Source organism: Stigmatopora argus, chromosome 19 (genome assembly GCF_051989625.1).
Source record: "Stigmatopora argus isolate UIUO_Sarg chromosome 19, RoL_Sarg_1.0, whole genome shotgun sequence".
NCBI classification, from domain to species: domain Eukaryota; kingdom Metazoa; phylum Chordata; class Actinopteri; order Syngnathiformes; family Syngnathidae; genus Stigmatopora; species Stigmatopora argus.
The window spans coordinates 14033822-14060292 of NC_135405.1; the positions used below are offsets into that span (position 1 = coordinate 14033822).

The following is a 26471-nucleotide window of genomic DNA, read 5'->3' on the forward strand; positions in this document are numbered from 1 at the left end:
CAAAACTGGGGTGACATTTGAATATTTAGAATTGCTTTATCTTTTTTTAATAAAGATAACGTCAGTGGCCTACCTACTCTTATGCAAAGCCATGTTGTATCACCTTGTAGTATCTTTTCTCACCCCTAGTGTCGCTGTGGTGCCACGCCAAGGCTCCCCCTTGTGATTTGACCCGGAAAAAGAACGCAGTTTCCGATAAGCAAACAGCGGCTAGGCTAGTTCACGAAGTTCCAGGTGGTATTATTCTTTGGACAGTTGGCCTTTTTACTTCACGTTTTGAGGGAACTCGTGTGGCTTTTTTACGTTTTTATCGCACTCACGGCGATAAAATCGTTTATTGGAAATGGGAGTCCCAGCTTTTTTCCGTTGGCTCAGTCGCAAATACCCCTCCATTGTTGTACATTGCGTGGAGGAGAAGGTAAGTGCTTAGCATGTTAGCATCTCCCATTACAAAACGTGTATCTCGGCGTGTTAATTGCACTCTATATGACGACTCTTATTGCTTTAAAAAAGTTTTGGCATATTACTAATAATTTGGATATTGTCATTTCCATTCGTATTTACTGGGACATGAAAATGAGCGAAAGAACGAAAGATTTTTTCGCACTCTGGACGTTTTGTACTTTCGATTTTGCCGCCAGTGTTCAAAACAATTTCGTTCTACGCAGCTGTGTATGAGGACAATAAAGGTGTTCCAGTGATTGATCTAACCTGGCCAACTTGGCCTTCAGTGGTCGCGTAAAGTTAAAAAAAAGCAACATGTTATTGTTTTGCAGGCAGTCCCCTCAGATAAAGCAATTAAAACTGATGTTTAACGGGACCTAATTCACATTTTCTAACCACGAATCGAACGTTCAGACTTGAGGAACCCTTTAACATTAGTTAACATTGGGGTTTGTACGACTGCTTTGGTTCATCGTTTGTGTTTTTGTCCGGCAGAGCAAAGAGTGCAATGGAGTTCGGATCCCCGTCGACACCACCAAGCCAAACCCCAACGAGGTGGAGTTTGACAATCTGTACTTGGACATGAACGGCATCATTCACCCTTGCACGCATCCGGAAGACAAGTACGAAGCCACGCATTTTCCCTCCCAAATGTCACAAAACTTTATTGTGGCAGTCTTTTCATCGCCGATTGTTTTGATTTAAAAAAATGGAGCAAACTTGCGTGTGGTGTCCCCAGACCGGCGCCCAAAAACGAGGACGAGATGATGGTGGCCATCTTCGAGTACATCGACCGTCTTTTCAACATCGTGCGTCCCAGGAGAGTCTTGTACATGGCCATCGATGGCGTGGTGAGTAACTCTGGAGGCTCAAAAGTAGGATCTTCACTTGGCTCTTCCGCATTTTCCGTACAATAAGGCGCAACATTTTTTTCCCCTCAAATAAATACGGTGGCTGTGCAATGACAACAAATGTCTCCGTCCAAATCCCGACAGGCTCCGCGCGCCAAAATGAACCAACAGCGCTCCCGGCGCTTTCGCGCCTCCAAAGAAGGTGTCGAGCTGACCGAGGAGAAGGCCCGCATTCGGGAGGAGGTCATCCAGAAAGGTTCGGCGTCGCTTGTGTCCGATAATGGGCCGGCCGCCACGTTAGCCCAATGTTTGACGGCAATTTCCCCCACAGGAGGTTATTTGCCGCCTGAAGAGATCAAAGAGAGGTTTGATAGCAACTGCATCACACCAGTAAGTTTATTTATTTTTGGGGCGGGGGTTAAAATGAAATGTATAGGCTTGGACGTGCATCGCCACAAACCAACGCAACGCCTTTCTGTCGTAGGGCACAGAGTTCATGGATAACCTGGCGCATTGTCTTCGCTACTACGTCGCCGACCGACTCAGCAAGGATCCTGGATGGCATAACATCACGGTACCAAGCCACTTTTGATGCTCCCCTCCAGATAATTAATACCTGACATTTTTGTTTGTTACTTTTTTTTTCCCCCAAGGTCTTTTTGTCGGACGCCAGCGTCCCCGGCGAGGGCGAACACAAAATCATGGACTACATCAGGAGACAGAGAGGTATGCTTGAAATCCTTTAGAACAGGGGTAGGGAACCTATGGCTTGGGAGCCACATGTGGCTCTTTTGATGGGTGCATCTGGCTCTTTGCTAACTTGTGAGCTAAAATATGGAAATTGCTGGTGACAGAACTGCGATATTACATCTAGAACTACTTTAATCTTCATTTTTTGCAGTAGACTCTTATGGAATGCATCCTCTCATTGATTAGCAACAGCATAAGATTCTTTTAAAAATTATTCGTTTTTTCCACTTTAAAAGTGGTGAAATTACTAAATAAAAAATGAAAAGGCACTCGTTTACGTGTATGTATTTTGACTTTTAAATTTGTAGTATGGCTCACAAGGAATAACATTGGAAAATCTGAATTATTTGTGGCTCTCTTTGTCAAAAAGGTTCCTGACCCCTGCTTTAGAATCTAGATAAATCATCAAAGGAATTTAGATCTATTTTGCTAGTTGCGAATTTGTCAGATGGCGTCATTCACCTAAAATGGTCAATCTTTTTTTTTTTCTACTAGTTGAATTTGATGGGAAAAGAATAGAAACTAATTGTTTTGGACAAGAGTGAAAGCCAAATAGAGACAACGAAATAGAATGAAAATAAATACATGAATTTAAAAAGTCAGTTCTCTATTCCTAATTTCTTGAACCTATTGATTTGTGGACACCTTGCTAAAAAAAAGACCGACAAATGGACTGTCGTCGCTTGAATGATTCCATAGTTTGCCACAAGGTAGCACAATTTCCTCCTTTTAGCGGTCATTTAATCGCTTGTTGGTGTGTCCGCAGCTCAGCCCTACCACGATCCCAACACACATCACTGCTTGTGCGGAGCGGACGGTCAGTCACCAATCAATCTCGAGCGCTTCGGTTCGACCCGGCACGCGTTGAAACTGTCCTCATTTTGTCTCTCTCCCGCCAGCGGACTTGATCATGCTGGGTCTGGCCACCCACGAGCCCAACTTCACCATCATCCGGGAGGAGTTCAAAGCCAACAAGCCCCGCCCCTGCGCGCTGTGCGGACAAACAGGTCACGAAATGATAGAGTGCCAGGGCGTCGCCCGAGAGAAGCGTGGAGAGGTGATTTAAAAAAAAAAGTTAAATTCTCATAAGCCGCCAATGTCAGCAAATGAGTAAATAGTCATTTTTATTTTTTGCTCCCTAATCTATTTAAACCAAATAGCCAACTTGATCTATTTTTTTCCCATCACAATTACCACAAGACTCAAAATATTTGTATTTTTTTTCTCAGCACGATGAATTTGCAGACAGCCTCCCCATGTCAGAGCAGGATTTCATCTTCATCCGACTATCCGTGCTCAGAGAGGTACGGTCGGCCTGGCCTGGGCGTGGGCGTGTCCGGCTAATGCTAACGCTAGCGCGCCTCTCCTGGCAGTATCTGGTTCGGGAGCTGACCATGGCCAGCCTGCCCTTCCCCTTTGACTTCGAGAGGAGCGTGGACGACTGGGTCTTCATGTGTTTCTTCGTCGGGAACGACTTCCTCCCTCACCTGCCGTCTTTGGAAATCAGGTCAACCACATTTTTTTTCTTCTTCCATACCTAATAGAGACCACCTACCGCAGGGGTCGGGAACCTTTTTGATGGAAAGAGCCATAAACAATTCCTATTTTTTCAATGTTAATCCTTGAGAGCCATGCTCCGAATTTGAAAGTCAACATACATGAAAAGGTGTGCCTTTTTTAGTCACTTCACCACTTTTAAAGTACAAAAAGTTGAGTTATTTTGACAACATTGTTACGTTGTTGCTAATCAATGAGAAAATCCATGCAAAAGAGTGTAATGAAAAAAAAATGATTATAAGGCGCTGGGGTAGTGTCAATGCTATAATACCAACGTAACGCTCCTATTCCTGCGCTTTCTCACCAGCAGTTTCCATAGTTTACCTCACAGGTTAGTGGAGAGCCATATGCACCCATCCAAAGAGCCAAATGTGGCTCCCGAGCCATAGGTTCCCTACCCCTGACCTACCGTAATCAATATTTCAATGAAGAGGAGTGTGTTCATTTTAAAAAATAAAACTGTTTTTTTCCCCACCACTGTCTTTGCAGAGAGGGGGCCATAGATCGACTGGTGAAAATCTACAAAGACGTGGTGCACAAAACCGGAGTAAGCGCCGTCGTTCCCGCCCGCCGTGCATCCTGGGAGACGTCGTCGGGCCGGCGCTGACCCCTCGTCCGCAGGGCTACCTGACGGAGAACGGCTACGTCAACCTGGAGCGTGTGGAGATGATCATGGAGGCGTTGGGCGTGGCCGAGGACAACATCTTCAAGAAACGCAAAGAGGACGCCGCAAGTCTCGCCACGTCGAACGTCGCCCGGGTGCCGACTTGGATTTAATCGGTACCTTCCGTGCCCCTCTTCTATTAGGACTCCTTCAAGAGAAGAATGAAAGACAAACGACAGCGGATGAAGGTCAGTCCGTCAAAACTCCGAGCCCCATTGACCAACGCCGTGACAAAATTTCCCGTCTGCCACGCAGAGGGAGCAGCAAGGCCCCTCCTTCATTACCGGCGGCCATTTTGCACCGCACGCCCTGGGGAGAGGTCGCGGGCCGGGCGCCGTGGAAAACGCTCGCCAGCAAGCCTACGACATGAGGATGGACTGCAACAGGGTGCGCCCCAACGGACGGGACGGTGGACGTGGTGGACTCGCGAAGGCCAACCTTTTTTCTTTTTTTCTTGCTCAGGATGCTGCTCAGAATCTGAAGGCCATGATGAAGAATGGCGGCGGAGGCAACGTAAGTTCCGTGTGAAAGATGACTACCACTCCTCTATTAAAATACTATGTCGATGATTGAAATGAACCGTCTGTTTTTGCGGCGCCAGCAGTCGGCGGGCCCCAGCCAGGACGGGACCAACCGAGGCGTCAAGAGGAAAGCGGACAGCGACGACGAGCCCGAGCCGGAAGACAACGTCAGGTAAGACGTTTGGCTCGCTCGCTGACGGACGGACGGGCGGGCGCGTTTCTTAAAGACGAGCCGTCGGCAGGTTGTGGGAAGACGGCTGGAAACAGCGCTACTACAAAACCAAGTTTGACGTGGAAGCGTCCGACGACGGCTTCCGGCAGAAAGTGGTTCAGTCCTACGTGGAGGGGCTTTGCTGGGTGCTGCGCTACTACTACCAGGTGAGGCTCCGCCTTCTTTCATTTATCCTTCCTTCAAAGAACACCTTTCCATGTTTTTTAACAACGCCGTCCGTCTAAACTCGCACTGGCCAACGAGCGCGCAAAGAAAAGATTTTGTCAGAAACCAAGAATAAACACTCTACATTCAAGTCATAAAAAGCACCCCACCCTGCCTTGGGGATAAAATGGAGAGCGCTTCTCGGCGGCCCTCTCCCAATTGATTAAAAGGTCCCCGGCGGACGGGACGTGTCCGCCGAGCGCCGCCGCGCGTTCACGGCGTTCCCGTCACGCACGCGGCGGGGCCGAGGGCTTTACCCAAAACACTCCAGACGTGATTCACACTTTAGTCCCCAAATCACCGGGAACCGGTGTTTGTTTTAGCTCCGTCACGGGGAGCCGGCGCCATTTGGGAGCCGCGATTGGACACGCTCAACTTTCCCCGTCGGATCGGCACGTTTGAACGGCGGCGGGCGGGCGGGCGGATGGCTATTTCAAATTAGCTGCAAAAGACCTTTAACCGAGTGACCGTTTTTTTGGGGGTGCTAATTTAAACATAATGTAAAACCTTGCTCTAGTAGAAAATCCTGGTAGCAAGATGTATCCATTTTTTGTGGGTGGACTTCAATAACCTTTCGGGATGCCAAATATGGCGACATTTCACCGTGTCGATAGTCGCGTCCCCAATTGGAAAGGGAACGATTGAGTTTAAATGGGCCTAAAATGAAAGCGCCAGCACGGAGGAAATGGTGGAATGTAAATGTCAGTCTTGGTCCAATCCGCCGGTGTTGGAATAATCCTTCGGTATTTCCAAATTCACAATAGAAGAGGCATCTCAAGTCACATCTTGGTTTAATTCTTGCAAGAAGAGAATACATCCATCCGCGTATCCGGTCAGGATAATTCTAACAACTCGAGGTCTCTCTCGCTAATTTATTCATAAGATTTTAACACCATGCCCCACAGAAGTCTAAACAACTTTAGAGTCTCATAATAATTTATCACAGTCATCAAAACAATTGTAGGTCTGTCGAATCTTCCCAAGAGCGCTTGTTGTGCAAGTACTCATAATATAATAATATTAATACACATCTATAATAATGATAAACCTAACAGGCAGATTTTTAAATCTGTCGGCAGGGGTGCGCCTCCTGGAAGTGGTACTTCCCCTTTCACTACGCCCCCTTCGCCTCCGACTTCAAAAACATTGAAGGAATGTTTTCCGACTTTGAGAAAGGAACCAAACCGGTGAGTAGTGGTGACGACGACCTGCACACACACACACACACACACACACACGACCGGTGTTGACCCCGGGCCGGGCTACTTGTGCGCAGTTCAAGCCCCTGGAGCAACTGATGAGTGTGTTCCCCGCCGCCAGCGGCAACTTCCTCCCCGAGACGTGGCGAAACCTGATGACGAGTACCGTAAGCGAGCCGGCCGTCCGGCGCCCCCTTTGTTTTTCCTCCATCCCCCAATGACAAAATGTCTCGTGGCGCAGGAATCTTCCATCATTGACTTCTACCCCGACGACTTTGCCCTAGACCTGAATGGGAAAAAGTTTGCCTGGCAAGGTCAGATGGCATTTTTTGATTTCTCCAGTAGCGCCGTGGCCAAAACCGACGGGTTTTGCCAATTTCCCGGGAAGCTAATGGCGTGTTCTCTTTCGGAAGGCGTGGCCCTGTTGCCGTTTGTGGACGAACGGCGTCTGCGGGCGGCGCTGACCGCGGTCTACCCGGACCTCACCGACGAGGAAGGTCCGTCGCGCTCGGGCGCCGTCTTTACGGGAGCGCGTGCCGCCGGCCCGCTAAACGGCTCGGCCTCGTCGTTGTCGTTTCAGAGAGGAGAAACAGTCTGGGAAGCGACATGATGTTCGTCAGGAAGTCTCACCCCTTGTCGGACTTTGTCCTGGAATTCTACAATGCGGAATCTCACGAGGTAGAGCTCCACCCTCCGTCTTTCTTCCGCGCCGGCCTAGGATGACACGCGCGGCGCTTGTCTTTTAGCCCACGGAGGTGCCCGCCGATCTCTGTCACGGAATCCAAGGTACACTATCTCTGGACGACAACCCCATCCTACCAGATAAGTAAGGACCACGCTCCCTCCCGCACATTTCCCGCTCCGAAAGACGAGCTACGCGTGCTCACCGCCTTCTCGCCCGTTGTCCTTCTAGGATCCTGGCCTCGCCCATCCCCACGCTGAGGGACATCACCAAGAACTGCGCCGTCGGGTAAGAATCCAGGACCCCCCGGCGATTCCCCTCTTCTCCCAAAGTGTTTGTCATTGGACTGAAAGCAGAGTTGTGTTTTTTTTTTCCAGAGTCAAGTTCCAGGATCCCCAGTTTGCCGAGGACTTTGTCTTCAAAGCCGTCATCCTTCCCGGAGCCAAGTCAGTTGTGAAAAAAAAATCTTGAGAGAACGGCGCTCCGTCCGGTTGCCCGTGATTTCAAAAGGTTTGATTTTGTCGCTAGGATTCCCACAAACGTGTTGAAGCCGGGGGACTGGGATAGACGGGAGAACCAGCCGTGGAGACCCCAGCTGGGTTTCAACCCCAACAGGCAACAGGCTCACTTGGACCAGTCAGGCTTCCGAGCTCTGGGGTGAGTCGGCAAATGCAACAACAAAACTTCGTCTATGTAAAGCTCATTTAAAATGAAACATTTCATTTAAATATTGACTATCAAGAGGCTCAAAAAAAGAACATTGTTGGCCTCACCCATCCACTTGGTTATCAACGAATGCTGGTGGAGATAAAACATGAATTTTGTGGTCGTTTTGGAGCATTTGTGGCACTGCCTTAATGGTTGCTTGCCCCCGCCTTGCCTGGCCTCCCCTGGCGGAGCCACGCTTGACTGTGATCTCCTGCGCACGTCCACATTATCATTAAGAAAGCGGAATAATTGAACATCTGGCGCCCCTCGACGGCGCCGTCCGTCCGTGTTCAGAATCGGTGATGAGCGCCTTGTTTTTTCTTTCTGTCTTGGTGCAGCCACTCCATCAGGAACCAAGGAGGAGGAGGAGGAGGAGGAGGAGGCCAGTACAGCAACACCCCGCCTCCCGGCAATTACCACCGCCCCGGAAACTTCCGCTCCGGGCACGGCGGCCATCAGCAAGACTTCCAACGTAAGACCACCCGGCCCAACGGGCTCCCTTTGCAAACAAATGTGGCGTTCGCCTGCCATTCCCACGTTGAAACGTTCCAAAAATTGGGCCACTTTTGGCACATGCAAAAAAAAATTCCACCTTGACAAAACCACTCTTCCGGTGGTCGTTTTTGTAGAGAAAATTTAAAAAAAAGTGCACGGCGTGTAGATTGGACGTCTTCTAGTAATAAACATTTCAATTTGCAGCAGAGGGATTAAAAAAAAGTCACTTGAGCGCTCCAAAGACCCTGGAAAGCCAAGTTAAATTGGCCCCATTGACGCCGTGGCTCCTCCCCGCCGAGAGGCCGGCGGGGGGTCTTTGTGCGCCGCTTTGCCTCCACTCGGCAGCTGGGAGCAAAACTCCGCCGGTGGCCATTGTCTGGTTAAAGCTACAAACTAACAACTCCGCCCGACCCGCCCTGGCCCCGGCCGGGCCCTTTATTTCAAATCCTCGCCCGCCATCGACGCCAACGGACGTCCAATCTATGCAATCGTAGCCATTGGATTGATTGTCGTCGACGTTAGTCGTTCCCGAGCAAAAATAACAATGGGATAGGAAATCCCCAAAACATGGAATCCATCCCCCCCCTTTTTTAATTCAATCATTTGTGATTCACGCTCTCATTCAATAGAATTTTCTTTACGTTAATCGAATGTACTTTTGCATGCTTTCTATACATTTGTTAAAGGTTTGTACGTCGCCGACTTCCACGGACAAAGACTTGCTTGCGTCTGGCCGTTTTCCTTTGAGTCAAATAGTCGTTGCGTGAATCGAAAATAGGCGTTTAGTTGGCGGCGGCGGCGGCGCCTAATCCGCCCCGGCCGGCCATTTGAAGGCGTAATCCTTTTGTGGTCCGCCTTTGTGCGGCGCCCGGCGGCTAATTAAAGAGATTGACAGGTGTCCACTCGTGGTCGTCTCCCTTGTCGCGTCTGCTCGCCGTCTAATTGCCGACTGGGTGGTCCACTCCAGCTCCAAGTCGGCCACAATAACTAGCGCTGGGCGCCGGCCCCCCGTATTTCCCACTTGACCTCCTATTCAGATGCTTTCTCAAAAGATGTTACACGTCTAACTACAAGGCTGGATTTCACTTTTTTTTTCAATCCGATTTTAACCATCCGTCTCGTCTCGTTCCATGCGACTTTTACTTTTTCCTCAGGGCTTCAATTCCCTTTGCTAAAATTGTCTCGTATTCTGGCGAGACCCCGGTTAGAAAAATAAAATAAAATCTGTCCTCTATTTTGGTGGAGCAAAATATTGTAAATTGAAAAAAAAAGTTAAAAAAATATATTTGTAAAACTTAAAACCCCCAAATTAACATTTTTAGACCACTCCAAAATGACTGTAATAAACCCAAACACGTTTTCTGGCCACGATGACCTTTTGAGGTCACCGCCTTCAAATTGAAATGGCTCTTCTGACATCCTTTGAAATCATGCAAATGATCAAATCCAAAATCCTTCGAGAGCACCTTAAAATAAAGCCAGGAAATCACCCGCAACGGGAAGTAAAGCAGAAAGCATCTAGCTAGTCTCTGTAGATTGTCATTGCAGTCATTTGTGAACACGCCGACTCTGGTCAGCAATACCGGCCAAACAAAAAGGAATGTCCGCTCCCGGCGCTCGACAAACGGGCAGCCGGCGGTCGTCGCGGCAACGCCCGGGCCTCGGCCATCTTTGCTTCCCCTGGAGTGGCTCTCGGCGGGGCCCACCGCGGCGCCACTTCAATGGCGGGCGGGCGGACGGACGACCCTCGTGACGCCACTTACACTTTTTTTTCTTCTCTCCTTTTCGTGGACAGGCTCGGGTTCCCGATCGGCGGCGCCGGCGGCCTTTCAGCACAACCCTGGCTTTCAGCGGTGAGTGAATCTTTCCGGTCGGATGGCGACTTGTCCATATTTGAATTTGGTTTGAAGCACTTTTTAAAATGACTTTCAACTTTTACATTTTGGCCTTTTTCCATGTTCTTTTTTTAAAGGGAAGAAACCCTTTTATTATTCCAAAAGAATGTTTTAAAGCTCTGGCGTTTATACATGAACAAAAGAGGGTAAACATTCAATTCATTTATAGGACAAAAAAATAGTCCCAAAAAAAATACAACATACTCTCCTATTTGTTGTTCAGCTTTGGCACTTTGAATGGTTGCAATTTTTTTTCCCCAAGTTTATATTTTATTTTTATAGATTTTGGGGGAAAATTGCCAAAATAAGTGTGTGCCCCACCCCTTTAAAATCTGAAGTGGAGTGGAAGGAATTTAATGTAAAGTATGATTATTCATTTTTTTATGCAGGCATCAACCGCAGCAGCAGCAGCAGTACCGCGGCGGTGGCGGTGGCGGTGGCGGTGGCGGTGGCTGGGACCGAGGCATGCAGTCGCAGCGGGGGGCGTACCAAGGAAACGGCGGTCGGGGTGGCTACCAGCAGCAAGGCAGAAGCAATTGGCGCGGGCAGCCCTATCAGGTAAGATTTTTTTTTTTGCCATGCGTATCTACGTATATGTTGATTCAGAAATCCAAAGAAGTTGGAAAAGAAATTTCCCACCTTATTTTAATTGCTTGTTCAAAATTTATTTTAAAAAATGTTCCCAAATCAAAACATAGAATTTTTTTTTTTTTTTTTAATCAAGTTAGGAGAGCTTGACCATATTTGTTTCAAATCGCAGGCTTTGAGTCCATTTGCTAAAATTTAAGAAGGCCTGTCTTTTTTTATTTTTTTATTTAATGAGGTTTGATTTTTGTTAACACACACACACACACACACACACACACTCACATTGACGCACATGCACATTCACGCACATGCACGTACTTTGCAGATAAAAGGCTGAAGTGCATTGAGCTTGTTGTTTGACTGTTTTCAGAGCCACAACAGAGGCGGTTACTCCATGCCACCGCAGTCCGGAAGATACAACTGGAAATGAACATCCACCTTTTCTTTTCTTTTTTATTCTCGTCTTTCTTGTTGACTGTTTTTTGTTTTTTTTTTAAATTCTGATTCTAAGAAATAATTTTGTTCACTTTTAAGCAGTCAGTGTTGTATCTGTGAGAATCTCCAGCAACATTTTATTAACTACTCCAAATAAATCAACAAGTCAAGTGATTATTTTTGTTTTTTGTTTTTTTTTTCATTTCAATTTTATCCCACATGAATATAACCTTAAAAAATGATTCCAAATGTTCTAGCAGGAGTGTCTGGACAAGTCGAGGTGTCCCCCCTCGCTTCTAATGGATTGGACGTCTATCGCCGTCCACGACAGCCATCGAGTTGAAAATGTTCTTCCGCTGGCCAAGACACCCCCTCCCACCTCCATGGGATTGGACGTCTAGAGCTGTCACCGGCAGCCGTTGGACACGGATCCAATAAGAAATAGCCATCATTCATTTTAATGTCAAGACACCAACTTTTTCCAAAATTCTGCCATCGGGAGCCGTCCAATCCTTTTAGACGTCTGTTGCCATCCCTCCCACTTCACACCCATTGGACGCCTAGTGACATCAATGTTAGCCAAGTGGTTCAAAAGAAGTGTTCTTCCTATGGATGCAAAGCAAGAAGAGGCCTGCGGGGAATAATGAACGCCGACCCTCCCCGTTCAAGTACAAGTGAGATCAAAGCAAGAGTCTGGAATGCGAACCCCCCCAAAAAATCAACGAGGTCACGTGATTGAGGACTACCAAGTTCTGCCGTAGAGCAAAGCGGAGGAAGTGGGACCGGAGCCGCTTCCGCCGGTACCGGTGCGGTCCGGCGGCGCCTCGGCTAACGTCGGAGGCAACGTGCCTCCGCCGGCCTTGTCCTTGTCCCCGGCATCGGCACCGTCCCCGTCCCCGTCCTTGACCTGCCGCTTGAGCTTGTAGCGGTGGTTCTGGAACCAAATTTTGACTTGGTTGGGGCTGAGGTGGACCAGGGCGGCCAGGTGCTCCCTCTCCGGGGCCGACAGATACTTTTGCTGCTTGAAGCGGCGCTCCAGCTCCACCACTTGGGCCTGCGAGAACAGGACCCGCCGCTTGCGTCGAGGAGGAGGAGGAGGAGCGGGGGCCGACCACGCCGACTCGCAGAAGGAGGCCGAGGCCGTCATCCCACCGCCGCAGGAGCCCACCAACCGGGAGACTGCGCGCACAAAGCATTTGACGGTAAACTTGACATTTTTTTTGCACCATGTTTTACAAATCGTGGGACTCATTTTCACTTTTATTATTGTTCTATAAATTTAAGGCTGCACATTGGCTGTGTGACTCTGTAAAAGTTGTAACATAGTCTAATATCAAAAGGACCCGAATATTGGCCATTATAATTTGAACAAAAGGAATATCATGCTGCTAATCACATCCCAACAACACGATTAAAGTTACCTTTTTTTTAGGAGATGGCACAATTTGGCAATTTAAAAAAAAAAAGGTAACCATGGAAGAAATTAAAATACCTCAAGAAACGACTATCAATGACTTGCTTTCGTTGCCTTTGACGAATGTAAACTCTTCTAACAAATTGCATTTAATTTTCATTTAAAAAAACAAAGATCCCTGAAACAACTTGCATTTCATACTCACCCAAAAAAGTCCCTCGTCCCTTTTAAAAATGAAAACTATTCCTCCAACTTTATAAAATGTTAAATGAATAAATAAAAGGCAACAAATGCAAGAAAGAATCTTGTTTCACCATTTTTTAAACAAAATAAAAGTGGTGTTCAGAGTGGCTACTGTTGGTTAAAAAGAAAAAGACTAACTTGGTGTGTATCTTGTTTGAGGCCCGCCGTACCAGGCCGCCCTGGCGGTGCCGTCTTGGTAGGCCGTCATCTCGTGGCCGCCTCCACAGAACCCCCCGCCGAGAGAGCCCGAAATGTGGGGCGCCGGGACCACTTGCGCTTGCAGATGCATATGCTGCCGAGGGTGCTGATGATGATGCTGCTGCTGATGATGATGCTGCTGTTGCTGATAGCGGACCACTGGGCCCGAACCCTGGCTCGGCTCCACCCTACGGTACACGTCCTCCATGGGGCCGTGCAGGATGTCGCTGACCGAGAAGGGGGTGCGAGAGCGTCTGCCGGGGCTCGCGGACATGCTGGACGGCCCCTCTGCGATGAGGCCGCCGTGGACGACGGGCGTCCCACTCCAGGGAAGGCAAGGGGCGGGGCGAGGAAAAAAAAAGTCAATGACACTTTTGACGTCAACTCCCTTTTTTCTTCAGATCACCCCCTCACCCCCCAACAAATGAGTGATTTCACTTCCTCAACTCCAACATCCGATCCACGCAAAGTTCCATGCTCAAGACACTGGCTGCAATTGACGGTAAGGCATGTCCAATCCACTTATTCACATAAAGAAGTAGGCGAAATATATTGATTGTTTAACTTTTTTTTTTTTATTACTGCCATTGACGCGTGAATAGTAAGGCCAGGTATATTAAAGCATATTTGATACATTATGTTAGCATTTATATTATTGCATTTATTAATTAATGGCCATGTCTAATAATACACTTTTTAAACCTGAAATTAAACAAATGAAAACAACCATGTACTACATATATATAATACAAAAAAAAAACGCAAACCTTTTTTAAGACGGCTATTACAGGGCCACAAAAAAGTGGGCAAACGCTACCCTCTGCGGGCAAAAAGGGGAATTGCAGGAATACTAACAATATAACTTGCTGGAAAGCAGAAGTTCAATAAATAGAATAAGTATTTAATATACTGCAAATGTAAAGTAGCGTTTGGGTCTGCTCTGAAACGCGGTTAGTTTGTGCGGTAACTTTTACGGGCAGATTTTCGTAGTTTGCTACTCTTGAGCCACTTCCGGTTAGCGTCGCCCACGCTAGCTTCCCGACGCCAACCCACCCAGGTCAAGGTTTGGTCTGCTTTCTTAAAAGTGATATGCAATCGCTATTTTGTTGCTCTTTGTGGACTTCGCCGGGTGATTTAATCGTTCAAATAAACGATGCGTGTAAAGCATTTGACGAATATCGTAACAAATATCGCATGATCTCAAATGTAGCACAGGTGTAGGTCATTAGCTTTCACGCTTGTTTTGGAAACTACGTGACATGGACGACGAAAAGCCTCCAAATATGCGGCGACTATTCGACTTTATTTTGTCAAACTCAATGAGTTTATCACTTGTAGACGTCTAAACCATACGAGGTGTGTTTTGAAGGGTTAGGTTTTGTCGTCCATTGCCGCCGTGGGCAGCCGAGCCGGTGTTATTATACGACACGAATAGCCTGAATAGCCGTTCATTGCTATCGTTGCTAACCAAAGTGTGCGTATGACGTGAGTTTGTCACTGGCAGACGTCCAATCCATTTCAAGTAGGAAAAGGTAGAGGCGAACGCCCATTCACCACCCCACTTCAAATGGATTGGACATCTTATGCCGTCAATGGCAGACGCTGAGTGACGGTGGACTTGCAGTTGCTGCATGGACTCGCTCGACCGCAGTCATTGAGTAGACCAGTTGAGTGCAGTTTGTCCAAAAAGGGGGAATCGTGACCGTAACGCGCTGTCGTGTCGGCAGGTGAACGAACGTTTAGTTATGAAGTTTTCAATGTTTTTGTGTGGAGTTGAGTTGCTACTATTTCTTATTGTCCAATGTTTTTGCTGGTTTTCAGGATGTCGGGCAAAGCTCTGCCACCGCTGGCCAAGAAGCTGATGAAGGGCCTCATCGTGGCCGAAGTGCTGGGCATCTTGGGAGCGTACGGGCTTTTCCGCGCCATGGACCAGAGCCAAGGTGACAACGCACACCAAAAACACTCATCTATAGTAAGGCCTTTATCCTTAAAAAAAGGACATAGTATAGTAAGGCTTTATTTCTTAAAAATACGACATAGTATAGTAAGGCTTTTTTCTTTTTAAAATATGACAGTATAGTAAGGCTTTTTCCCCCTAAAAAAACGACATAGTATAGTAAGGCTTTTTTTCTTTTAAAAAACGACATAGTACAGTAGGGCTTTTTTTTTCTTAAAAAACGACATAGTATACTAAGGCTTTTTTTCTTTAAAAAACGACATAGTATAGTAAGGCTTTTTTTCCTAAAAAACGACATAGTATAGTAAGGCTTTTTTTCCCTAAAAAACGACATAGTTTAGTAAGGCTTTGCCCCCCTAAAAACGACATAGTATAGTAAGGCTTTTTCTTGAAAAACGACGTAGTATAGTAAGGCTTTTTTTCTTTAAAAAACGACATAGTACAGTAGGGCTTTTTTCTTAAAAAAACGACATAGTATAGTATGGCTTTCCCCCCCCTAAAAAACATAGTATAGTAAGGCTTTTTTCCCTAAAAAAATGACATAGTATGGCTTTTTTCTTTTAAAAAATTACATAGTATAGTAAGGCTTTTTTAAAATTAAAAGCGACATACTATAGTAAGGCTTTTTAATTCAAAAACGACATAGTATAATAAGGCTTTTTTATTTTAAAAAAAATGACAGTATAGTAAGGCTTTTTTATTTTAAAAACGACAGTATAGTAAAGGCTTTTTTATTTAAAAAATGACATAGTATAGTAAGGCGTTTTTTCGTAAAAAACAACATAGTATAGTAAGGCTTTTTTCATAAAGAAAACGACATAGTATAGTAAGGCTTTTTTCTTAAAAAATTACATAGTATAGTAAGGCTTTTTTTCCCTAAAAAAACAACATAGTATAGTAAGGATTTTTTCTTTAAAAAAATTACATAGTATAGTAAGGCTTTTTTAAAATTAAAAACGACATACTATAGTAAGGCTTTTTTATTCAAAAACGACATAGTATAATAAGGCTTTTTTATTTAAAAAAATATGACAGTATAGTAAGGCTTTTTTATTTTAAAAACGACAGTATAGTAAAGGCTTTTTTATTTAAAAAACGACATAGTATAGTAAGGCGTTTTTTCGTAAAAAACAACATAGTATAGTAAGGCTTTTTTCATAAAAAAACGACATAGTATAGTAAGGCTTTTTTCTTAAAAAATTACATAGTATAGTAAGGCTTTTTTTCCCTAAAAAACGACATAGTATAGTAAGGATTTTTTCTTTTAGAAAATTACATAGTATAGTAAGGCTTTTTTATTCAAAAACGACATAGTATAATAAGGCTTTTTTCATTAAAAAAACGATATAGTATAGTAAGGCTTTTATTTATTAAAAAAAATGACCATGTATAGTAAGGCTATTTTAAAATTAAAAACGACATACTATAGTAAGGCTTTTTTATTCAAAAACGACATAGTATAATAAGGCTTTTTTCATAAAAAAAACGATATAGTATAGTAAGGCTTTTATTTATTAAAAAAAATGACCATGTATAGTAAGGCTATTTTAAAATTAAAAACGACATACTATAGTAAGGCTTTTTTATTCAAAAACGACATAGTATAATAAGGCTTTTTTATTTAAAAAAATATGACAGTATAGTAAGGCTTTTTTATTTTAAAAACGACAGTATAGTAAAGGCTTTTTTATTTAAAAAACGACATAGTATAGTAAGGCGTTTTTTCGTAAAAAACAACATAGTATAGTAAGGCTTTTTTCATAAAAAAACGACATAGTATAGTAAGGCTTTTTTCTTAAAAAATTACATAGTATAGTAAGGCTTTTTTTCCCTAAAAAACGACATAGTATAGTAAGGATTTTTTCTTTTAGAAAATTACATAGTATAGTAAGGCTTTTTTATTCAAAAACGACATAGTATAATAAGGCTTTTTTCATTAAAAAAACGATATAGTATAGTAAGGCTTTTATTTATTAAAAAAAATGACCATGTATAGTAAGGCTATTTTAAAATTAAAAACGACATACTATAGTAAGGCTTTTTTATTCAAAAACGACATAGTATAATAAGGCTTTTTTCATAAAAAAAACGATATAGTATAGTAAGGCTTTTATTTATTAAAAAAAATGACCATGTATAGTAAGGCTATTTTAAAATTAAAAACGACATACTATAGTAAGGCTTTTTTATTCAAAAACGACATAGTATAATAAGGCTTTTTTATTTAAAAAAATATGACAGTATAGTAAGGCTTTTTTATTTTAAAAACGACAGTATAGTAAAGGCTTTTTTATTTAAAAAACGACATAGTATAGTAAGGCGTTTTTTCGTAAAAAACAACATAGTATAGTAAGGCTTTTTTCATAAAAAAACGACATAGTATAGTAAGGCTTTTTTCTTAAAAAATTACATAGTATAGTAAGGCTTTTTTTCCCTAAAAAACGACATAGTATAGTAAGGATTTTTTCTTTTAGAAAATTACATAGTATAGTAAGGCTTTTTTATTCAAAAACGACATAGTATAATAAGGCTTTTTTCATTAAAAAAACGATATAGTATAGTAAGGCTTTTATTTATTAAAAAAAATGACCATGTATAGTAAGGCTATTTTAAAATTAAAAACGACATACTATAGTAAGGCTTTTTTATTCAAAAACGACATAGTATAATAAGGCTTTTTTCATAAAAAAAACGATATAGTATAGTAAGGCTTTTATTTATTAAAAAAAATGACCATGTATAGTAAGGCTATTTTAAAATTAAAAACGACATACTATAGTAAGGCTTTTTTATTCAAAAACGACATAGTATAATAAGACTTTTTTCATTAAAAAAACGATATAGTATAGTAAGGCTTTTATTTATTTAAAAAAATGACCATGTATAGTAAGGCTATTTTAAAATTAAAAACGACATACTATAGTAAGGCTTTTTTATTCAAAAACGACATAGTATAATAAGGCTTTTTTCATAAAAAAAACTATATAGTATAGTAAGGCTTTTATTTATTAAAAAAAATGACCATGTATAGTAAGGCTATTTTAAAATTAAAAACGACATACTATAGTAAGGCTTTTTTATTCAAAAACGACATAGTATAATAAGGCTTTTTTCATAAAAAAAAACGATATAGTATAGTAAGGCTTTTATTTATTTAAAAAAATGACCATGTATAGTAAGGCTATTTTAAAATTAAAAACGACATACTATAGTAAGGCTTTTTTATTCAAAAACGACATAGTATAATAAGGCTTTTTTCATAAAAAAACGATATAGTATAGTAAGGCTTTTATTTATTAAAAAAAATGACCATGTATAGTAAGGCTATTTTAAAATTAAAAACGACATACTATAGTAAGGCTTTTTTATTCAAAAACGACATAGTATAATAAGGCTTTTTTCATAAAAAAAACGATATAGTATAGTAAGGCTTTTATTTATTAAAAAAAATGACCATGTATAGTAAGGCTATTTTAAAATTAAAAACAACATACTATAGTAAGGCTTTTTTATTCAAAAACGACATAGTATAATAAGGCTTTTTTCATAAAAAAAACGACATAGTATAGTAAGGCTTTTTTCTTAAAAAACGACATAGTATAGTAAGGCTTTTTTTCCCTAAAAAACGACATAGTATAGTAAGGCTTTTTTCTTTTAAAAAATTACATGGTATAGTAAGGCTTTTTAATTCAAAAACGACATAGTATAATAAGGCTTTTTTATTTTAAAAAAAAAGACAGTATAGTAAGGCTTTTTTATTTTAAAAACGACAGTATAGTAAAGGCTTTTTTATTTAAAAAACGACATAGTATAGTAAGGCGTTTTTTCGTAAAAAACAACATAGTATAGTAAGGCTTTTTTTCTTAAAAAAACGACATAGTATAGTAAGGCTTTTTTTATTAAAAAACGACATAGTATAGTAAGGCTTTTTTTCTTAAAAAACGACATAGTATAGTAAGGCTTTTTTTCTTAAAAAACGACATAGTATAGTAAGGCTTTTTTCTTAAAAAATTACATAGTATAGTAAGGCTTTTTTTCCCTAAGAAAACGACATAGTATAGTAAGGCTTTTTTTAAATTAAAAACGACATACTATAGTAAGGCTTTTTTATTCAAAAACGACATAGTATAATAAGGCTTTTTTATTTTAAAAAAAAAGACAGTATAGTAAGGCTTTTTTATTTTAAAAACGACAGTATAGTAAAGGCTTTTTTATTTAAAAAACGACATAGTATAGTAAGGCGTTTTTTCGTAAAAAACAACATAGTATAGTAAGGCTTTTTTTCATTAAAAAAACGACATAGTATAGTAAGGCTTTTTTCTTAAAAAATTACATAGTATAGTAAGGCTTTTTTTCCCTAAAAAAACGACATAGTATAGTAAGGCTTTTTTTAAATTAAAAACGACATACTATAGTAAGGCTTTTTTATTCAAAAATGACATAGTATAATAAGGCTTTTTTATTAAAAAAAAAATGACAGTATAGTAAAGGCTTTTTTTAATTTAAAAAAACGACAGACTATAGTAAGGCTTTTTTATTCAAAAACAACATAGTATAATAAGGCTTTTTCATAAAAAAAACGATATAGTATAGTAAGGCTTTTATTTATTAAAAAAATGACCATGTATAGTAAGGCTATTTTCTTATATTATTATTACCCTACCGTCCCACTAAACTTCAACTGGCCAAGTATTTTCGGTAAGAAGGCATTCGAGTCATTTGGCTAAGTGTGCAAGCCGCCTCCCTACCCAGCATGGTCCTGTCCCAGCTAATAGCCAGTGTCTTTTGATTTTTTGGGCTAAGTATTTTAACAAATTTTGATGTAATGATTAAATGTAACATTTAATTTTTAAAGTGTTTTTTAGTAAAAGGTAATTAGTCTTATGTCGCAGGTGTCTCTCCCGCCGAAGGCGGGAGAGACACCAAGAGTACGTCTGCGGGACGCGAACCAGCATCCACTTGGCGGTAGGCGCATACTCCACTGTGTGCGCCAAGGGGCCCACCCACACACCCACTAAACTTCGACCGGCCAAGTGTTTTCGGTAAGAAGGCGTTCGAGTCATTTGGCTAAGTGTGCAAGCCGCCTCCCTACCCAGCATGGTCCTGTCCCAGCTAATAGCCAGTGTCTTTTGATTTTTTAGGCTAAGTATTTTAACAAATTTTGATGTAATGATTAAATGTAAAATTTAATTTTTAAAGTGTTTTTTAGTAAAAGGTAATTAGTCTTATGTCGCAGGTGCCTCTCCCGCCAAAGGCGGGAGAGGCACCAAGAGTACGTCTGTGGGACGCGAACCAGCATCCACTCGGCGGTAGGCACATACTCCACTGTGTGCGCCAAGGGGCCCACCCACACACCCACTAAACTTCGACCGGCCAAGTGTTTTCGGTAAGAAGGCGTTCGAGTCATTTGGCTAAGTGTGCAAGCCGCCTCCCTACCCAGCAGGTAGTATCTTTTGATTTTTTAGGCTAAGTCTTTTAACAAATTTTGATGTAATGATTAAATGTAAAATTTAATTTTTAGTTTTTTTTAGTAAAAGGTAATTAGTCTTATGTCGCAGGTGTCTCTCCCGCCGAAGGCGGGAGAGGCACCAAGAGTACGTCTGCGGGACGCGAACCAGCATCCACTCGGCGGTAGGCGCATACTCTACTGTGTGCGCCAAGGGGCCCACCCACACACCCACTAAACTTCGACCGGCCAAGTGTTTTCGGTAGGAGGGCGTTCGAGTCATTTGGCTAAGTGTGCAAGCCGCCTCCCTACTCAGACTTCTACCTAAGTGATAATAGTGGGGAAAGGGTTAGGGCAGGATTGACTGGGGATGGAACCCAGGAGCTCAGAGTTGCACATTTGTCGGTTATAAAGCAATCAGTCAAAACATAGATTGTGTTGCATATTTTTTTCATTGCTGGAAATAAAAGACAAAAAAAAAAACTTTTTTACACTTATCTTCCAGATTTCCGGAGCAGCGTGAACAGAAGGCTTCCGTCCATTTTGGAAGGTGAGACCAGGCGGACGACGGGACGCGCCGACCCTCCCTGACGCGCCGTCTCTCGCCCCTTTGCCAGTTTACTACAAGTCCAACGAAATGGCGGGCGTCTACGGCGCGCGGCAGAGAGACTTGGAAGCCTGGTCGGAACGGCGTTGAGACCGGTCCCGCCTACTTCCTCCCGGGAGCACGCCGCAGGCGCTTCTTGTTGTTGAAGGCGGCCTTCTTACGTCGCATGGACTTGGCGTCGCGATTGTGGATCCAGTCGTGTCGCTGACGCTCCCACTTCAGCTGCTTCAAGCCTGAAAGACCACACGCCGCCGTCACTCGTCGCGTGTCCCGATGTCGACCGACCGGATGTGTGCTTTTCCAATAAACCGACAAATGGCTCCCGGCTGCGCATTTGTTCTCTGGCTGTCAAATCGGACGGCGTTAACTGACCCGCTTTGTCGGCGTTGGCCATGGCGTCCGGTCCGACGCTGTCCACTTTGGCGCCGGCGTTGTCGTCCAGCAGGCATCCGAACTGCGAAGCGGGCAAAAGCAAAACGGGTTGAAGTTGGGCCACGGTGGTTGGGCGGGACGCGCCTATGGGCTCACCTCCTCGGCCGCCGCAAAAACTTCCCCGTTGCCGTCTTTGTCTCCCTGGCGCCTCTTCTTTCCCGCTCGGGATCCTGACGGTGAGACGGCGTTAACTTGGGCAAACTGGACTCATAAATGGGGCGGCGTTTCAAGACCGGGCGGGACTGACCTAAAGTGGGCTCCTCCTTTGGCTTTCTCTTGGCTTTCTTGGAAGGAGGCTTGGCTTCTGGGATGTGGTCTTCATCTGAGGAAGAGGAGGATTAGTCGGACCAGGGTTAGCTATGTTAAAAAGCACTAACTCACCAAAGTCCAGATCATCTCCGTCTTCATCCTGGTCTTCTAGTTCTGGAGGGGAAATGACAAATTGACCCATGTCGTTCACTTCTTCCAGACGGGAAGCTGTCTTTTTTTTTTTTACCGTCCATGAAGGTTCCTCCCTCCTCGTCCATGTCGTCGTCGTCTTCTCCAAAGTCCTGGGCGTCCATGCTGCCCAGCGACATTTCCTCGTCGTCCAGGTCGTCCGGATCCGATCCGTCGTCCGAGTCGTCGTCGTCGTCGGCTCTCTTTTTGCGTTTTTTGCCCGTAACGTTCCTGGAAAAAAAGGAAGTGCTCGTCGTCGCGGCTCTCTTTCGGGGCGGAGGCCGGTCTTCTCGCTACGGTGCTCACCCGGCAAAGTCCAGGTCCGCGTCCGGGAAGTCGGCAAAGTACGAGTCGCCTTCGCACGAGTCTGCCGGCCACAATTTCAAGCCATTCAAATACATTTGAAAGTGTCATTTGTCCTTTTAAGGAAAGGCCACCCACCGAGAATCTTCTCAAACTCGTCGTCGTCCACGTCCACCACGCTCTCCGTGTCGTTGTCGCGTTTGGGCCGGCGAAGATCCGCCTCCTCCTGCTGCTTCTTCTTGAAGAAGCTGACGGGGAGGGGAGGGGGGCACCTCGGCGTCACGGTCGGCTTCGAACTGGGGACCGCCGCCGTCGAGGCAAACTCACCGGTAAAAGAAGATTTGATCGGCGGAGATTTGGCTTTCTTCTTTGGCCAGAAACTCTTGGCTGTTGACTGGGAAAGGCGGCAGAGGGAGGCTCTCGGTCAAGTGGGGCGGTCAGATGCTTTCGAGAGAGAAAGCTCACCTGCTAAAAAGACACCGGGATCTTTCCGCTTGGGCTTCATGACCGTCGCGTCAGTGTTCTCTGGGTGGGGAGGAAAAAAGAAATGAAAAAAAAAAGCCGAAAAGGGTGACGCCGTCGTCGTCGTGCTCACGTTTGCCCATGGACTGTTTGGGGTTTCGAAAGACAAATCTGTCAAGGAAGCGCATGAGCGTAAAGTCCTGCAGGGGGTCTCCGGAGTACTGGATGGAGTCCCCCTACGCACAAATAGGAGCCCCTCTTTCAGCCACGGTGCCAAAGAGGCCATTTTGCCCGTCTCTCACCTGCAGGAGCGTTTTGGCGAAAAGGGACGCCGAGGGGTGGTAGTGGCGTGACAACTAAAAGGGAGCAAAAGAATGCCGCTTAACTAACGTCCACCAAGCATCGAGTGTCGCGTGGGGACGACCCAAAACCGAGTCCCCTTTTGAGGACACGGCTTTCTTACCCCGTGCAGTTCCCAGATGCTGTCGCAATCGGCGGCGCAGAACAAGGGGTTCCTGTGCAGCGGCTGGTACGTCTGCATTTTCGGAGTACCTGCGGACGGAAGGCAAGCGGGTCGCTCGGGGTCGGCGCACCGGCCCCGGTCGGGTTCGGCTCCCCCCGAGGGTTCGGGCACCTTCTAGGTTCTGACGGTGGACCCAGGACGCCGCCGGACGCGCCTCGGGTTTCGTCTTGGACTCCCCCTCCTCCGTCTTGTCGGCGTCCTCGAAGAGCTCCTCTTCGTCTTCGGGGAGGTCTTTGAACGTCTCTTCCGCGTCCTGCGTAAGACACGCCAGTGGAAAGTCATTCGTCGTCGGTCATGGCCCGGACCGTTTGAATTCAAAGCCGCTTCACGGGGAAAAGGGGCGGAGCCTACCTTGGTGCAGTGGTGCACGGCCGTCTTGAGCGCCGGCTTGACCCGCGCCAGCTCGGAGAAGAGGAAGAGGACGGCGCAGGCGAAGCCGGCCCCTTGCTGGGCGCCCACCTGCAGCAGGCGCTTGAGGAAGGCGCGGATCCGCCGCAGCGCCGTGTCCTCCTTCAGCGACTTGTACAGGAGGTTGAGGAACATGTTGTGGCGGTCGGACGCCGACAGGCCGCCGTCCAGGATCTTCCTGCCGGGGGAGCGGAAGCCCATAGGACGCGTTGAGATGGGCGGACGGGCTAAGGCGGCCGATCGGGCGATCGGCGAGACGCGCGCCTACCGGTAGAGCGCCACGTAGAAGCGGTCCGAGAGGCTCTGGCGCGAGTTCATGACCTGGAAGAGCAGCATGAGCGCCTGCACGCCCGTGTTGAACTTGGTCTGGTGCGCCACGCGGAACAGCGTGTCCGTCTGCTCCTCCACCGCCCGGTCGTCGTCCTTGGCGTACGGGTAGGCCCGGTTGACGCCGGTCAGCAGCGCCCCCAGCATCTTGGAGCCCACGTCGCGCTCGGCCACGCGGGCCTGGAAGAAGGCAAAGTAGACCGACACCAGCCTGGCCGCCAGGTCCTTCTCATCGTGGCTCAGCCGCACCTGCGCCCAAGACCGGACACGCCCAGTGAGTGAGTGAGTGAGTGAGTAAGTGAGCGCTCGCTCGCTCGCTCCACGCGTTAACCAACCTGGTTGAGGAAGCAGGCGGCATAGTACTGCGCCCTGGCGCCCACGTTGGCGCGGAACATGAGGCGCTCCACCTCGCAGCACACCACCGTCTTCATGTTGGGGTGGCGGTGCAGCAGCGTCTCCATCAGGTGCGAGGCCTTGGCCGCCGTCTTGTACTCGGGGTCGCCCAGCTTGTTGACCACCTGCGCCAGGAGCGCCCGCTCCTGCTCGGGGCGCTCGCACAGCAGCCGGAAGGCCGTGTCCAGGGCCTTGGCCTTGGTGGCCGCCACCGTGTCGTGCGAGGCCTCGTCCAGCGACGCCACCAGGCGGGTCACCTGAGGCGGAGGAGAGAGAGAAAGAGAAAGAGAGGGATTAAGGTTTAAGCTTACGTTATGATGGCGGCCGCCCCGCCCGCCCGCCTCAAAAGTCAACGACAACGCCCACGCTTACCTGCTGCTTGAGGAGATGCTCAAAGTACCAGAGGAGCAGGCGTCGGTCGCGGACGTCGCGGTTGCCGCTGGCCATCTCCTCCAGCCTGTCTAGGGGGCGCTGCTCAAAGGGGCGCAGCTTGCGCTCCTCGGGCAGCAGCTCGGACAGGAGCAGCTCGCGCAGCGTGTCCAGCGCCATGAGGCCGGCGCGCCGCCCGCCCTTCTTGCCCACCATGGCCACCAGGGCCTCCACGTGCTCCAGCGTGTGCACGGGCGCGTCCTGGACCAGGAGCGTGACGGCCGCCATGCGGTCGGCCAGGACCCCGGCCGACACCACCGTCTTGACCCAGGCCGAGTTGGCGCCCTTCTGGAGCTTCTTCTGGCTCTTGAAGAGCGCCACGTCGGCCTCGTACAGTTGGCGGGCCAGCGTCCGGTAGGAGGACGTCAGTTGCGGATCCTGCGGGCTCTGCGAGCCCTCGGCGCTGTACTCCGATTGGTACCACTTGCCGCCGGCTTTCACCAGCAGGACTTTCCTGGGGCGGAACTCGAACACGTCCTGTTTCGCCGCCGCCGCCGCCCTGACTTTTTTGCTCTCTTTTGCTTTCTTCTTCTGCTCCTTCTTATCTACGGAAGATTTTTCCCGATCGGGCTTCTCGGCTTGCTGCTTTTCGGGAAGCTCTTTTTCCTCCTCCTCTTCCTCCTCCGTCTGCTCGGCCACAATCTGCACGTGGGCAAACTGGCGGACGCCCAATTTTTCAATGAACTTCTCCAGCTCGCCCTCCTCCAGGTCGTCTATGGCGCCTTTTTTCCCTCCGTCCTCCAGCTCGTTGGACGCGTCCAAGTTGGACAGGAGCGTGAAGTCGGCCTGCGGACAAAAGAAGTCGGGATACGTCAGTGCCTCGATCGGGGGTCGGGAACCTTTTTGACGGAGGGAGCCATAAACAATTCATACTTTCTAATGTTATTCCTTTTAAAGTACAAAAAGTCTCAAAATTGTTATGCTGTTGCTAATCAATCAGTATCAATGAGATTATGCATGCGGAAGAGTCGTGAGAAACAAAATGATGATTAAAGTGGTGTTAGAGTTAGTGTCAACGCGACGCTCCTATTGGTGCGTTGGGGACTGGGCTCTCTCACCAGTCATTTCCATATTTGACCTCACAGGTTAGTGGAGAGCCATATGCACCCATGGAAAGAGCCACATATGGCTCCCGAGCCATAGGTTCCCTACCGCTGACCTAGATGGACGCCGCCATTTATTAGGAAGAGTTTGCAGAGTGGGCAGGGCCAACTACGTCATCGTTAGCTTTTACTCATTCGTATGTTTATGAATGTATACTTTTCGAATCACGATTTACTTTGACTGCGAAATCTCTGGATGGGAATAAATAAATACGTGTTGCCCGTGTTCAAATAGTCTCGATGTACCGTTTTTTTCTCGTCATAATGAATTGACTTGATTCCACCAATGTTAGCCGTTACCTTCGTGCCACCGAGCCGCAAAACTTCTTCCAAAGTGAAGTCGCCCGCCTCCCCCGCAGGTTTTTTTTCTGCTAAATCCATGTCACTGTCCTCCAAATCGCTGTTTTCGTCCTTTGTGTCGTCTTCCTGTGCTCGTTTTGTCCATTTCGGCGACGCTTTGGCCTTTTTTCCCACCCTGTTTGTGGGAGCCATGCTGCTAGCGTGAGGACGGACAACCCGGAAGAGGAAACAGTAACGCGTCATTTCCGGGTCATACAGAAATC

The 26471-nt window shown here is 45.9% G+C and overlaps 4 protein-coding genes across 8 annotated transcripts; 2 read left to right on the plus strand and 2 right to left on the minus strand.

The window, feature by feature from the left end:
* Positions 1-173: 173 nt before the first annotated feature.
* xrn2 (5'-3' exoribonuclease 2) lies at positions 174-11400 on the plus strand. Of its 2 annotated transcripts, none has more exons than XM_077587420.1 (31): positions 174-418; positions 940-1067; positions 1184-1295; positions 1440-1551; positions 1627-1685; positions 1780-1869; positions 1949-2021; positions 2812-2862; positions 2945-3102; positions 3275-3349; positions 3419-3552; positions 4092-4149; positions 4224-4331; positions 4410-4454; positions 4522-4653; positions 4729-4779; positions 4871-4959; positions 5030-5165; positions 6303-6410; positions 6500-6589; positions 6664-6736; positions 6836-6919; positions 7003-7100; positions 7169-7248; positions 7336-7392; positions 7482-7550; positions 7633-7761; positions 8151-8284; positions 10103-10160; positions 10592-10760; positions 11161-11400. In XM_077587420.1, the coding sequence occupies exons 1-31, from the start codon at positions 344-346 to the stop codon at positions 11218-11220; spliced, it is 2895 nt and encodes a 964-aa protein (XP_077443546.1). In that variant the 5' UTR covers positions 174-343; the 3' UTR covers positions 11221-11400. The 2 variants fall into 2 exon arrangements, with proteins under 2 accessions (XP_077443546.1, XP_077443545.1); XM_077587419.1 differs by having other exon boundaries at positions 175-418; positions 4868-4959.
* Positions 11246-15213, minus strand: LOC144064708 (thyroid transcription factor 1-like). The gene is made up of 2 exons (XM_077587427.1): positions 13021-15213; positions 11246-12404 (listed from the first exon to the last, which is right to left on the minus strand). Exons 1-2 carry the CDS (start codon positions 13352-13354, stop codon positions 11968-11970), a joined length of 771 nt encoding a protein of 256 aa, XP_077443553.1. The 5' UTR covers positions 13355-15213; the 3' UTR covers positions 11246-11967.
* Positions 13220-21349, plus strand: LOC144064710 (protein CEBPZOS-like). Of its 4 annotated transcripts, XM_077587431.1 has the most exons (5): positions 14125-14143; positions 14680-14807; positions 14902-15020; positions 20989-21033; positions 21101-21349. In XM_077587431.1, exons 3-5 carry the CDS (start codon positions 14903-14905, stop codon positions 21178-21180), a joined length of 243 nt encoding a protein of 80 aa, XP_077443557.1. In that variant the 5' UTR covers positions 14125-14143; positions 14680-14807; position 14902; the 3' UTR covers positions 21181-21349. The 4 variants fall into 4 exon arrangements, with proteins under 4 accessions (XP_077443558.1, XP_077443555.1, XP_077443556.1 ...); XM_077587432.1 differs by lacking the exons at positions 14125-14143; positions 14680-14807 and adding an exon at positions 13220-13582; XM_077587429.1 differs by lacking the exon at positions 14680-14807 and having other exon boundaries at positions 13978-14137.
* cebpz (CCAAT enhancer binding protein zeta) lies at positions 20917-26457 on the minus strand. The gene is made up of 19 exons (XM_077587418.1): positions 26209-26457; positions 24749-25591; positions 24319-24633; positions 23925-24232; positions 23600-23834; positions 23360-23501; positions 23189-23277; positions 23028-23081; positions 22859-22961; positions 22729-22788; positions 22591-22657; positions 22402-22511; positions 22267-22327; positions 22019-22191; positions 21904-21945; positions 21770-21844; positions 21619-21692; positions 21463-21544; positions 20917-21323 (listed from the first exon to the last, which is right to left on the minus strand). The coding sequence occupies exons 1-19, from the start codon at positions 26449-26451 to the stop codon at positions 21193-21195; spliced, it is 3207 nt and encodes a 1068-aa protein (XP_077443544.1). The 5' UTR covers positions 26452-26457; the 3' UTR covers positions 20917-21192.
* Between the last annotated feature and the right edge of the window lie 14 nt (positions 26458-26471).

Coding starts and splice junctions, on each gene's coding strand:
- xrn2 (XM_077587419.1), top strand. CDS start 344: ATGGGAGTCCCAGCTTTTTTCCGTTGGCTCAGTCGCAAATACCCCTCC. Junction 2,863..2,944: donor CTGCTTGTGCGGAGCGGACG/GTCAGTCACCAA, acceptor CTCTCCCGCCAG/CGGACTTGATCATGCTGGGT. Junction 6,920..7,002: donor GGACCTCACCGACGAGGAAG/GTCCGTCGCGCT, acceptor TTGTCGTTTCAG/AGAGGAGAAACAGTCTGGGA.
- LOC144064708 (XM_077587427.1), bottom strand. CDS start 13,354: ATGTCCGCGAGCCCCGGCAGACGCTCTCGCACCCCCTTCTCGGTCAGC. Junction 12,405..13,020: donor TCAAACAAGATACACACCAA/GTTAGTCTTTTT, acceptor TTGTGCGCGCAG/TCTCCCGGTTGGTGGGCTCC.
- LOC144064710 (XM_077587432.1), top strand. CDS start 14,903: ATGTCGGGCAAAGCTCTGCCACCGCTGGCCAAGAAGCTGATGAAGGGC. Junction 15,021..20,988: donor CGCCATGGACCAGAGCCAAG/GTGACAACGCAC, acceptor CTTATCTTCCAG/ATTTCCGGAGCAGCGTGAAC. Junction 21,034..21,100: donor GCTTCCGTCCATTTTGGAAG/GTGAGACCAGGC, acceptor CCCCTTTGCCAG/TTTACTACAAGTCCAACGAA.
- cebpz (XM_077587418.1), bottom strand. CDS start 26,451: ATGACGCGTTACTGTTTCCTCTTCCGGGTTGTCCGTCCTCACGCTAGC. Junction 22,789..22,858: donor CAAACAGTCCATGGGCAAAC/GTGAGCACGACG, acceptor CTCCCCACCCAG/AGAACACTGACGCGACGGTC. Junction 22,512..22,590: donor GATCAAATCTTCTTTTACCG/GTGAGTTTGCCT, acceptor CCTCCCCGTCAG/CTTCTTCAAGAAGAAGCAGC.